This window comes from Bison bison, unplaced genomic scaffold, assembly GCF_000754665.1.
Source record: "Bison bison bison isolate TAMUID 2011002044 unplaced genomic scaffold, Bison_UMD1.0 scf7180017864516, whole genome shotgun sequence".
NCBI lineage: Eukaryota > Metazoa > Chordata > Mammalia > Artiodactyla > Bovidae > Bison > Bison bison.
Window position 1 is genome coordinate 1,968,029 of NW_011495069.1, and position 13,800 is coordinate 1,981,828.

Consider the following 13,800-nt stretch of genomic DNA (forward strand, 5'->3'; position numbering starts at 1 on the left):
GTGGAGAGTGAGCACGGCGTCCCCGCCACACCCCGTCCACAGCGCTGCCTCGGCCGCCTGCTGCCCTCAGAGCCTTCACTCGCCAGCGTGTGACCCACTCTGGCCTAGAGGAAGCTACTCAACAGCCACTGCTGTCCACCCACCAAATCCAGTTACAGAGATGGCGGAAGCTTCCTTCAGCTCAGGCAGGACACAGGCTGGAGGAATCTATCCAATTCAGGAGGAAACAAGCCTAAAGACCAAACTACCAGCACTATCAGATCGGCCCCCACACTGAGAAGCCCGGCTCAGTCCCTCTCACTCTCCACCTGTGTCTCTGCACAGCTCTCACCCAGATCGCCCTCTCCCCACGTCTGGGGATAAGCTAAGTCAGCTGGTTATCAGTAACTGCCAGACCCTCTTTCCTGTGCCAGGCCAAGGGGCTGCTGTGTTCCTGACACTGCCTTCTACCTTGCTGGTCCTGCTGCAGGCTCAGGGCAATGGCTAGCTCAACCATGGTCTCGTCGTCTGCGTCCGGCGGGATGTCCAGCATGGGGGGGAAGCCCTCTGCACCTGCCAGCAGGGCCTCCAGGGGAGAGGGGTTGCCATTGTTGACATTTTCCGCCGTCTCCAGGACCATCGACTCAGACTGCAGAGAGAGAGCTCCATCAGTGTCCCGTGGCTACGGGAGCTTGTGGAAGCCCCCGAACAAGAGCTGGAGGAGTGTGCCGAGGCTCCTCCTGCCCGCCTGCTGCCAGACTCACCACCATCTCAAAATCTCCGTGGTCCACCTCACTCTGCTCCTGGCTTTCCTGACGGATGTGACCACCATTCGGGATCCCCGATGACTGCATTTTCTCATCTGCGTCATCATCGTCGTCGTCGTCCTTGTCTCCTGAGTCAGAGAAACCCCCGTCACCGGAAGGCGCTTGCTCGACCCTCCCCCGGGGCGTGGGAAGACAAGCTACAGAGCAAACAGAAGCCGACACGAGCCACCAGCTAGCGCCCTGTGCCGCGAGGGTAACTCCGGGGGCCACGTCTGGCCTTGTCCTCTTGCTTCCTGGACCCGGCAGGATCTGGGAAGCGGGGGCTGGCAGTGACAGCTGGCCCCACTTAGGATAAGTCTTTTCTGGCCGATGAAGGAAAACAAAATCCTTTGTGGAATTTTGGATTCCATAAAGCAGAAAAATCTAAGACCAGCAGACCCCAAGAGCTCCCATCAACCCTCAGGAGTCCTTGGGCAAGACAGGGAAAATACTACAATTGAGACTGCCTATCTGCTATCGCTCATGGCAGCTTGGACTGTTATACTTTTTTCCTCCCCAGAAACAATTGCGTCCGTGAGGTTTTCACACTGCATAATTCTTATGAGAAGAGCCAAGTGAACTGTGAAACCGCTGGATGAGACTGAGGACAGCACTGCCCTGGCCAGCTCCGGTGTGGAGGGGAGAGGCCTCCTGGAAACGGAGACGCCTAGGTTAGACCCCTAACTGTCGGAAGAGGACGGAGACCTCGCCTTCTGCTTGAAGGGCTGAAAACACACGTGGATGTGCCTTAATTGGAAACAAACTGTTGACGCACTCGAGATTCTCCTCAGACAAAAGATGCACAAATCGTTGCCTGACGCAGCAAAGACTTAGATAAGGTGAATGACGGTCAAGGAGGGTCACCTGAAGGTCGTGAAGCTGCACGAGCGCCTCCAGCCCTGCCCGCCCCCAAAACCAGCCACAGCCACGAGCTACAGTGCGGCACGTCCCCGTGGGAAGGGGTGCTGATGGACACAGCACACACCAGAAGCTTAAAACTCTTCCAGAAAATTGTTTCAGGAATGGAGAATGTTTTACTACTACTATTTTTTAGATTAACACGTTAAAATGATATTTTTTATATACTGGATTATTAGTAAGTTCACGTCATGTATTTCTTTTTACTCTTTATCAAGTGCCTAATAGAAAACCTTAAACTGCCTATGTGACTCTCATTGGAGTTTTACTCCTGAGCCAAACCAAGTAACCAGAGTTACACAAGATACTAAGGCTACGATTCGGACAATTTTTAGAACTGCTTTTACTAAAAAATGTTAAATGTATGTCCTTGACTTGTATCCAAGTGTATGAAGAGGGAACTTTCTTGTGAAATTTACCTTCAGTCTTACTGGAGGCAAAACCATTGAGCATACTACCCATTAGGCAACAAAATGGACCCTTAACGTAAGAGTATTCATACCAGGAAATTTTTCAGTTCCTGAAAAATGGAGGGTTTTTTTAGTCACTATGGTTTTTGAACTGTTCTCATTTCGTTTTTGCTATGGCTTTTTAGAAGCTTTCTGCCAAACACAAGTGCCTCATTAACTACCACGCGGGACTCCGTGGTGTAGGTCTGATGTCCTCGGCTTGATTTTATTGTTGCACCCTTATCCTCCCTCGGCTTCAACTTGCCTTTCTCTCATTCTTCTTGCCATAAGCTTTTTACATGCCACCTTTAATCCTTCAAGGCATAAGGCAGAGTGCGCCCATGGACTCGGAAACAGAAGTCTCCAGAACCTCGGTCACACAAGCAGCATGTCCTAAAGCTGTGTCTGCCTTCTCCCCTACCCACCACGCTCACACGAGCCCAAACTCAGACCTCACATTACCCATTGGAGTGTTGCTTCGAGGGGAGGAGGGCAATGTCACGTGTCTCCTTTTGTTCCTTGGCCTGAGGACGCGAATTAGAGCTTGTTTACAAGAGAAGCTCACAGCAGGATCCTGAGGTTGAAAAAAATCATCATTCTTAGGTTTTAATGTTATTTATGACACTTGTATAAAACACTTTGCATTCTTGGACCATTGCTTACACGCCTGTGGAAAATCTGCCTACTCTCACCTGTAACCTGCTGCATCAGGTCAGCAGCCAAGTCCACTCCCCGACCTGGCACAGAGAAGACCTGTACACTGCATCCTGCTCTTAGCTCCTGGTAAGAGACTGGCAGGTCACTTGTCCCTGAAGTCCCTCGGCTCTGTACACACGGGGTTTGCCTTTTCCTCAGAGGACCAGGCTCATGGTAACTCTGTGCTAAAACCAGTCCTTTCAACACTCGCTTCTGCGCTAGAGTCGCTGCAAGCAGACCCTGACGGTGTTCATCCAGGTGGTCATTTAATCAATACTTACTTAGCATGAACTGTGAAACAACCATCAGTAATTCCTCAGCAACTGGATGAGCAAGACCAAGTCCATTCCCTTTTCCAACCTTTCTTTCCGTGGAATGAGTAAGATGTTACAGGTTTTACTGATCTGCAAAATTCTTAATTCCCACTGCCTTCCCTTAAGTCTATTTTATTTCATTAGATAGCAAAGTTATAAAAAAATTTTTTTCCAGACGTTAGGCTGGATAGTTACGATTATCGGGATGGTAAGGATACGTACGGGACACAAGAGCATCTGCATGTAGATCCTGGATGCTGTGTTAATGCAGTCCAGCTCACAGGTACAGTAGCCGTGGATAATGTCCACCAGAGCGTTGACGGTAGCTTCAATGTGAGTCAGGCCTAAAGGAGAGCACATACAGGGAGAAACAAACGAAACACACACACGCAGAACGCAGGCCGTCAGCATTATTTATGATCTATTCCATTAACAGTCTCCTAAGTCTCTCCAATTGCCCCAAAAGCTTTTCCAGATACCCTGAATCACAGAAATAAATAGACCTACTCTCTATAGATATCAAAATACAGAGCAGACAAGTGTGAAGAGGTGAGCAGAGTCCAAATGTTCCCAATGATCCCCAGACCTCAGGTGATAAGACGTCCTGAACACGCGTTTGGGGTTTACTGCCCGAGCAACACCCAAACACAAGTGAGCAGCAGGGGCCCTTCTCCTCTTCCAGCTCCTCAGAGCCGGCTCTCCCACCTAACCCTTGGACGGTATGAAGAGTTAGACGCTAAAGGCAGCAGTAGCTTAGAAATACGGTAATTCTCTAGGATGATGTTCAACTTTTACCTTTTAAACTGGCTTTGAATCAAGCTTTCCAAGATTTTTTAAAACAATCATAAACACCACTAAGGAGGCATGCATGCGTGCACGTGCGCGTGCGCGCACACACACACACACACACACACACGTCTTTATGTGAAGTATGCAACCCAACATGGAGAGATCAAGAAAGTTCCATCCCTCTGCTACACTGCTAAATTCCTCCATCAGGAACATTGATCTCACAGACTTGTATTTCCTAAATATTCAGTCTGGAAGAGATGGATGATGAAGGCTCAAGGTGAAGAGTACAATCTGTTCAAAGAAAGAACTTACATCAGGTTTCACTATCAAATGTCCCTTTTAACTTGATACCTGGCAGGCAGGCAGGCGCCAAGAAGGCATTCTTGGGTTTGGAGGCATGGAGTTTCCAGAAGTGGTTCACGAGCTGCGTGATGAAACTACAGGAGTCTCCCTCCAACTGCTTCTGAGGTTCTCGCCCCTCATCTGCTCCTTCTAAGCAGGAGAAAAAAAAATGATTAACGACGGTAAATTGAAGATGGAATTTAATTTGTTTTAAGGTTAACTCAGGTCAAGGAAGCTTGCCTGGGGAGGGAGTTTCAAGTGGGGCCCCAATCAATATGCCAACTATCCCTAGATTCCAGCAGGCACATCTAGGAAAAAAACAGTCTGGGAAAGGAATATCACAGAAAACAGTGATGTTAGAATTAAGTAACAGGGGGAGCATTCAGGATCTTACAGCAGAGTCAGAGATCTGAGGTCCAACTGTTCGACTTCTAAAACCTAGGGGAACATCTTAGACTTTCTAAAAAGATTCCTGGATTATAGTATTAGAGGAGGAACAGGATGACGACAACCTGTGGGAGCATGTGAATAACAGAACCGTAAAGGCATTGATAAGCTCTATTTGATGAAAGCCAAGCAGGTACGGTACCCAGCCAGCACGAGGAGAGGAGGAAACAGCATCAAGCGCTGAGACAGGCTGCTACTCATGTTAATAAAATACTGGCAAAAGAACAGCGCCAAAGCAGAAGATATGATTGATTCTCTTACTTTAAAGCAACCAGGGCACAAGCTTAACCTTCCCCTGAAGATTTTAAAGAGACAGTAACTTCAGAGCCCGATTACATCTGATGTCCAGAACACTAAGTAAACTCAAGAGTAACCCAAGGGGTAAGCACTGGAAACAGTATCTATTTATTAAAATGGTACAACTCTAATGTCAGAAGCCCTACAAGCTATAAAGACGAGCCAGTGAGATCCCTATCTCAGAGCACGAAGTCCATCAGAGGCCAGAGAGAACTACGAGAAGATGAGAGAGTGAAGAAGATGAGCAGGCAGGCTTCAGGGCCGCGGCCACACAGGCCAAGTTCACCTGTTTCCGTCTGGGGCAGCCTGGACTCCGTGAAGTGCACCAGGTTGTTAGGGCGCGTGACGGCGATGGAGCGCGCCGTGACCACCAGCCTCTGGAAGACCTCAGGGTCCAGATCCTTGCCTTCTTTGCTCGATGTGTTGAGACACTGCACAGCTTTGCTCAGCAAGGCCTGATCCTACAACCAAAGAATCACAGAGGATGAGCCAAAGGCAAAGAAGGCCTGGGTACTAAAGCCCAGAGGAGAGAGGAACTGGCAGATTGTCAGGCTGGCGACTTCCTCTCAAGGGAACAGGTTAATTACCACCGACTACCTGAAAGAAACCTTCAGGGCAGCCCAACACAGTTCTACTTCTTAAACATAAAATGCTAAAGCCACTTAAAAATACTTGAAAGCCATGAAATCAGTATCAAAGTCTGATTGGAAAACCAGAACCAGCCAATTCTCCAGAATGGCAACATCCCAGGTTTCTTTCCTACAAAGTCATTTCTCTACAGATTCATACCAAAGCTGTTTCCAAAACTGCCTTTCCTTGAGAGGTTCAGCAAGTTAAACTCGCGTTTCTCAATTCTCTGCATGGGAGGCAGAAAAGCTAACCAAGGCATTCAGGCTGGTGGCTCCCTCCTCATGGATCTGAAATGTTGACACTCTTTTCTATTCATAGAAACTGGCCAAACTTACTGTCTTCCATTGCTACTTACTTTAATAGGTGAGACTCCCTCTCCCCAGACTTCCCTGAGTCTCTTTCACCCACTCACCAAATTCTTCCCAAACAAGTAAGCCCTCCTCCCTGAGGCCTGCACGGGACCCCAGGAGTGACAGCACCAGCAGTCCTGACCCGAGGGACATCCCTCCCCGTCCTCCAGCGAGAAGCCCGACTCAAATGTCCCTCCCCTCCCTTCCTTAGATCTTGTCGATTCTACTGATATAACAGGGGAAAAAAAAAAAAAAACGCAAACCAGGGGCCTGTTAGAGGCCTGTCCTCATTCTGAGTGGTACTCCTTTCTCAGGAGAACCTAGAGGCTACGTGGGTCTGACCTCAATGCTCTCCTCTCTCCGCCTGACTCCGTGACACCCTTGCTGGCATCCAAAAGGCCAACTTACTTGCTCTCCCGTCAGTGCCACCACGTCCGCCTTGACAGGAGACGCCCCTGATTACCTTGTGGCTGTGGTAGGCTGAGCGGCTGGTGTGCAGGCTCGCCAGAAGGCTCTTGGACTGCTGCTGGACGCTGGCAGGGGCTGGCAGGGACAGCAGCAGCGTGGCCAGCTCCTGAGCTGCGTTCTTGTTTCTCTCCTGATGCAGAAGACAGCAGGGTTGCCACTGACCCCACACCGTCCATGCAGGATGAGCTGCCCACACTCTGCCCTCCCCCTTCCCGGCTACCAGGACTAGCGTGGGCTCCATGGGCCGCAGGGAACAAAACAAAGAACTTCGAGATCACAACCCTCCCACGACATCGCCAGCAATCGAGACCAAGATCAGGACTCCTGCAACAGTGCTCTTTAATTAGCACTCGTCCTGTTTTACAGAACACTCCTCCATGGGGCCCTGGAAGTAGGACATAAAGCCTTAAGCTGAAGACTCCACTGGATCACCTTTGCAAATCAAGATCATGCTATAAATGTACTTGAGCTGAGAAAGGCTTTGGGGCCTCTGACCACTCCACTGACCTCCTGCCTCTTCAGAAAGCTTCCATGTGCTTTAAAAAAGTAACTTGCCTTCTCGATGATTGGGCCAACAGCAAAGCAGCTTTCCAGGGCTTCTAAAGAACTCACAACCAGCCTGGGGAGACAGAAAACCTGGCTTGAGTACGAGAGCCCCCCTTCCCTCCGCCTGGTGCTTTAGCCTGCGCAGACTAGTCCCGAGGCCCTCAGGGACAGCTAGTGGATGCCAAATACGAAATCAAAGCACGGTAAGACCTGCCACCGGCACCACGCGTGGGGTTCCCTGTGTCACAGGCCGGAAGGAGCCTGGCTCCTGCTTGCAGATCAACCTGAGGCCACGCGCATAATCCGTTACTCAAAGACAGGGCTTTCCTTCCTCAAAGAGGATAAGGGCGCTTCCTTCTGCTGCCTGTGGCAGGGATCACGGAGACAGGCTTAACAGTCTCGATGTGACAGGACCCGAAGCTCAGGTGCCCCGAGATCAGTGGGCAAAGGGGATACACAAAGGGAAAGGTTCAAGCCATCTTCCTACACTGGGAGAGCTATACTTGACTTACACCTCCAAGAAAATGCACAAAAGCACTTCCTAGGAGTCGCCCAGTATGGGGAAGAGAACCAACTGGATTTTTAGGTTTATGCCAATCACGAACATTCAAAGGGTACGATGAAGCCCCTTTAGAAAACTGGGCAATTTTCTCTCAGGGAAGGATGAGAAACCCAACCACTGAAGGGTACCAAAGGAAACACTGCCCAGGGCCCCTCGTGTGCGTTTAAGGCAGCACAGGAAAAAGACCACCGTCGGGAGGGCTGAGGCTCTGGACAGACAGGGCCAAGTGTGGAGAAGGCAGCTGGTGAGAAAAAGGTCCAGGGGCAGAGGGCAGCAGGAGGGAGGGACCTGGGGCACAAGACCCAGGAGGACAGAACAAGCTCCCTGGCTGTTCCGACGACGGGCCTTCTCCACTGACTCGGCGCCCCACGCCCTCCTCACCCCTGCAGAGGCGGTGGGGGAAGGCGGGGCGGCCGACACCAGGCGCGCACGTCCAGCCCCCCGCATTCTCCACGGGGACGCGGGACAGCTCTGCAGCCATGCAACGATGGAGACAGAAAGCAGCAGCAGGACTCGTCCACAGAAGCAGAATCAACGCAAAGCCACGCCATCAGTTACACGGCTCTCTAACACACACTCGCTCGTGCAAAGAAATGAAAGAGGGCATACTAACCGGTCCAGCTTGGTTAGGGACTCAGTTTCAGAACTTGGGGGAGAAGCAAAAGAAAAAAAAAGGAAAAAAATGTGAAGCTCAGAGAAACCTGGAAACACATCCTAAGCAAACAATATAAGAATAGAGTGGGAAGGGCGTGGGGAGACAGAGAAAAGGAGGGGCAGGGAGGCTGCTGGTGGGAGGCAGTGCTTCCAAGCCAGGCTACTCTTATACCTTCAATGTAAGAAATGAACATCTTACATTCTGAGTCACCGCATCTACAGCGGCAAACCAGCAGCTCCCCAGCACAGAGAAGCCAAGCGCAGTGCTTAAGAAGGCCACTGGGGGGAGCCCCAGGGGGCTCTGAACTCTGCTACAAGAAGCCTGGGACAGCCTCTTGGCAGCAGTGTTATTACCACAAGAAGTAACTGCTGCAGAGAAAGATGAAAAGATGATGAGATCACAATGAAAGGGAAGATTTTCCCCTATAATTTCAGCAAGACTGGATCCTAATCTCTAATTCTGGCTCAAGCATAGTCTGGTCAACAGCCTCTGACTGCTCCCAAGGGCACCTGAGCAGTAAGAGAAGGGAAGGGACAGCAGCCCCTGGGCAGAGCCCTGGGAGTTAGCCGGCTCTGAGCACACCGCCAAGCCCTGTCTGCTCATCAGGAGACCCTGTGTGTGCGGGCGGTTTGAAATCCTGAAAATCACAGGCCAGGCCTGGGACACTTAGGAGGGACTGGGTCTCTCAAGACTCAGGTTCCGCCCGGAGAGCGGAGCCGGCGAGAACAAAGGGCTGCCCCGCCAGCGCGGTACCTCTCCAGGACGGTGCCACCCGTGACGGCGGGGGCCGCCGAGTCGCTGTCTCCAGTGCCGTTGCTCTGGGTCAGGTTCGAAGGACAGATGTTGCTGACGGAGGCAGCAGGGAATTCTTCCGGAGGCTCATCAGGCCAGCCAAACTGCTCCTTAGTCTTGCCATAAATTTTCACAGCATCGATCATGGTGACGCCTGCTGGATCCACCGAGGCCCCAACTACAACAGGCACGAGAAGCCATTAGGAAGCATGATCTCTGACGGGTGACACCACCCCCTCCAGAGCAGACCAGACTGGTGTGGACCACGTGGTGAGCCACATACAGTTCACGGTCAGAAAGGAACTTTATCTCCTGAGACTTCAGCAGCACTTTCACCTGGTACAGATGCTGAATACGTGAAGACACAGTTCCATGAACCAAAAGTCTGCGAAGTCTCTCAGAAGAAGAGACCCCAAATACCAGTGCAGGGATCCTCTGGTGCTATCAGAATACCATGTTTCCCAACTCTACCCCCAGGGAACACTCCTTTTGTTCAAAGCACAGATCATCCTCATTCCTACTAACAGCAACTGTTTCTGGAAGAAAGACACAGGTGGCCGGCCAGTAAATGGTAGGGAAAGTTGTCAACCTCATGGAAGGCCCCGAGATGTCTACTCTGAGGCTTTAAGGGCACTGCTAAACACCTCTCGGTGACGTGTGCCCTGAGGCCCTCAACTGCACTTTCAGAGCGCTTTGTGATGTCAAGCGTTAGTCTCGCCACCTTTCTGCCTAGACAGGCAGGCAGCCACATCGGCAAGGTCACTCAAGCCTATAGAAACGAGCCCTGAAGTAGCTGCCCCGTCTCTACCCCTCCTATTCTCAAGTATATCCCTTGCCTCCTTTATATCTCAAATGAAGCTTAATGCTTCCTGATGGCAGAGATCACAGAGCTATCAGTAGAGCAGGGGGACCCCAGAATCCTGGAGAGCCACAGAGAAGTGGCCCCTTGGTCAGAATTAATCGCAAGACGGATACAATCTGCGCCAGGAGCTGGGGACTCACTGAAGAGGTTCAGCTTCTTATCAGCCTGCAGGGCTTCTTCTCTGGTGAAGGGGAAGTCGAACCAGCGTGAGCGACTGAGGTTAAGCTGCATGGTTCTGCCGAAGATCTCAATGTACGACGGGGCCCGCTCAATTGCCTGGGTCCCAATCTGGATGCGCATGCCTGTCATCACCATGGTGCTGTTGTTGTTACTGATCTCAATGGTGAAGCCACCGGGCTGGAGGGGGGAGAGGCGCACATGGCAAAATGAACACAAGCTCTGAAGGGCCAACTTCCGGGCCTCCCTAAGACAGTGACACACGTGCGACCCTACACAAGACCTTTATCCTTTAGTTCCTTGGCAATGACTCCCTTGCTTCCAAGGACGGGAAACACAGGCAGGGAGGAGACCCTTCCATTTCAGGCTCCTTTTCTCCCCGGCATTAACTGCCTCCTGAGCCCTGTGCACGGTAACCCTGCTGGTAACATGGGAGCAGGACCCCTTCTGCATGGAGCTGAGAGTATCTGTTTATTCTGGGATCGTTAGACTAGAGTCAAGGGTTAGTGACTGTGAGTCTCGCACCCTGACAGGAGATGTGTTCCTCAAACCATACTGCTCGCGAGCCCTGCACCCAGGGGCTGCACCCAGGGCTGTGCAGCCGGGCCTCACCTTGGTGTTGGCCACATACATGCCAGTGGAATTCAGCCGGTGCTTTATCTGCTGCGCGTTGTACACCTGCAGGAGGTCATTCCCACCGAACTCCACGTCGCTCAGCTGCTGGTTGTGCTCGAAGAAGTCGATGGGGAAGGCCACCTGGCTGGAGGTGCGGGCCGCTGTGGAGGGCAGTGCCGGGGGCCAGAGAGCACCATCATTAGTGCGGCCCCACCAACTCTGCCCGAGCTCACACACGTGCGTCCCAACCTTAGGCCAACTCGGGATTACACAGTTGGCATCCCTATGATGCCTACACATGGTCAGCGGCCCAACAGTCACCACCCGCAACCACAACATGACCCTGCAGGGCAAAGAGATCTGGGGTCAGGATCCGGAACACTCACTCACAACAGGCTCTCTCAGAGCTGGCTTATCCAAAATAAACAAGAGAAACTATTTCTTTATAAAGGATGAGCTGCACAATTTTCTAAAACACAGGCTCTAGAACAGACTCCAGGGAGTGGGAAGAACGCTGTAATGATCTTTTCGCTCAGACCTAAATTCAAGCGTTCACTCCTGGAAGAGTCCTGCTTCACCACTCAGGAGCAAGACTCCCAGCTCGGACACCTATGACGGCTTCCGCACGGCGTGCGTACGTGCTCAGTCTCTTCAGTCGCGTCTCTCAGTCTCTTCACTCTGCGACCCTGTGGACTCTAGCCCGCCAGGCTCTGTCCATGGGATTTTTCTGGCAAGAGTACTGGAGTGGGTTGCCATGCCCTCCCCTCCAGGGGATCTTCTCAATCCAGGGATCGAACTGATGTCTCCTGCACTGCAGGTGGATTCTTAAGCTGAGCCACCAGGGAAGATCTGGCTTCCACACTACTTGGTGAGAATGAACCAACTGAAGGATCTACTCCTCCGCCAGTTCCGTCCTGCCCGCTGCATCAAGTAAGCCACTTTCCCTAAACCCAGAGAAAACTATCTGAAACCAGATCCAAGAGAGCATCCTTTCCTGGGCACCTAGGAACTGCTGTCTGCAGAGGAGCGCCAACAAATGCTCGCCTGCACAGAAAGGGGGCGGCTGCAGGAGCCTCGACGCTGCTTCTGGGGAGCTAGCCGGCACCAGCTCTACCTTTATGAGCCACACAAGCAAGGCAGTCCCCGTTTCTTTCTTCTGTCATGCCACAAGGCATCTGCGATCTGAGCCGACCAGAGACTGAACTCACGCCCCCTGCCCTGGAAGTGCAGACCCTTAGCACTGAAGAAGGCCCAGCCCCACTGCTCACAGGTACCATGACCATCTACCCCGAGTCCCCTCCCCGGGCACGACTCGGCGGCGGCGGGGCCTTACTGATGGTGGCTGTCTTGCGCTTGCGGACGGGCTTCATGATGCTGATGACGCTGCTGGGCTGCAGGGAGGGCTGCAGCCAGTAGGAGGTGTTCTCCACGTTGGCCATGTAGATGCGCAGGCTGCCGTCCTCACACAGCAGGATCATCGTCGTCCGCTGCTGCTCGTTGCAGGCCGTGTGCCTGATGGCCACCATGTCCTGGATCTAGGAGGCGGGGACAGGCCGTGTTAGTTCCCACACCTACGGAACAAAGTTCCCAAGACCTACACAGACGAGGCAGAGAAGCCACTGGCTTCACGGTCAACGGGGGGAGTGCAAAAGACTGGCAAAGAATAGGCGTCTAGGAGCAGATTCTTCTATAGGTCTCATGTCAGGAGAGCTGGGGAAAGGACGGGATATACAAATACAAAACAGGGCAGGGTCACGGTCTACTCAAGCGATGGGGGAACAAGGCACTCACCTTTGCTTTGGCAGGAAGAGTCTTAATCTCCTGGATGAGAAAAGTGTCTGGTTTCACCATCACCACCAGGGGCACGCCTGTAGTCTGCTGGACACAGCACACCAGGCCAGGGTGGTTCATCACCTCAGACCACTGACACAGAGCGGGAGGCGCCTTGCTACCACCGTTGGGACTGCGGACGACAGAAGTGGCCGGGCAGGGTGTCACTCACCGTCTAACAGCTCTTTTGTTAGTAGTGAAGGACACCCTCACTACCTACTGGACTCTCAGAGAAATATACCCACCCGAGGACTCAAATTACCCAGGAGCCCCAGTTTTAGTCTGAGCCACATGCAGTCTCACACACAATGCATGCCCCAGCGGGAGTCCTGGTTCAGGCTCTCCCCTGTCTGAGGGGATCGGTGGCCCTGTGGGCCTAAGGCTAACAAGTGCACAGGCCCACGGAGGTGCCAAAGGCTGACAACCCATTGTCCTTCTAAGAATTTCCAAGCACATCAAGCTATGAATGAATGGCATCCATTTTATTTCACCCCAAACCGGCTGATTCACAAAGTAGACAGCGGAGAGGAAGTGCTGTGATGGCTTTTCGGTGGCAGAAAAGAAAAAGAGGGGAAGCAACCGTGAACCTCCTCTGCCTCCCCCTTAAATAGAACACCCTCCACCTCACATACCCCCTTAAATAGAACACCCTCCACCTCACATACCCCTTAAATAGAACACCCTCCACCTCACATACCCCTATCTTCTGGGAGCCTGATGGCAGCCCCCGCTTCCCCAAACTGCCACCGTGCCCGTGCTCTGACGTCACGTTCTATTTACTGATCAACCCCCACCCCAACCCCAACCAGAAGGGAAACTTCAAGGGCAGCAGGAATGTCCGGGAGAAAACTCTCTCATCAAATTAAAATCGCATTTGCTACCTTGAGTACAGCTTTTCCTTCTGAGTGACAGTGGCCCCCACAAACTACCTCCAGCAGCTGGGGGGGACAAACCATGCAGACTGGCCAACCCAGCGACGCCGGATGCTGCCCAGTTTAGAGATCACAGGCAGGGAAGGGAGAGTCCCCGGGAAGGGCGAGCTCCCCTGTTGAACACGGGGCGCTGTGGAAGTTCAAGGGTAAGTGCTGAGCCCCACCTTTTGATGTTGATGGAGAAGAGCTGCAACACCTCCAGAGTCGTCCTGCTGACCGTGGCCGCAAACGACCTGCCTTGGCAGTAGCTGAAGAACAGCATCTGCAACACGTGCGAGTAGTAGACGGACACGCCGCCGCCTGCCACCTGGCTGTTACTGTCCTGGCACAACAGACACAAC

At 52.3% G+C, this 13,800-nt stretch overlaps 1 protein-coding gene across 1 annotated transcript in view; it reads right to left on the reverse strand.

Moving 5' to 3' along the window:
- Positions 1-13,800, reverse strand: part of UBR4 (ubiquitin protein ligase E3 component n-recognin 4) — a 129,462-nt gene that overhangs the window by 64,447 nt on the left and 51,215 nt on the right. Inside the window, 14 exon segments of the mRNA XM_010830224.1 lie at positions 451-628; positions 744-874; positions 2,615-2,726; positions 3,385-3,506; positions 4,306-4,446; positions 5,327-5,501; positions 6,484-6,618; positions 7,044-7,107; positions 9,005-9,221; positions 10,046-10,262; positions 10,695-10,858; positions 12,031-12,232; positions 12,489-12,660; positions 13,624-13,781. Coding sequence (XP_010828526.1) covers positions 451-628; positions 744-874; positions 2,615-2,726; positions 3,385-3,506; positions 4,306-4,446; positions 5,327-5,501; positions 6,484-6,618; positions 7,044-7,107; positions 9,005-9,221; positions 10,046-10,262; positions 10,695-10,858; positions 12,031-12,232; positions 12,489-12,660; positions 13,624-13,781 — 2,188 coding nt within the window.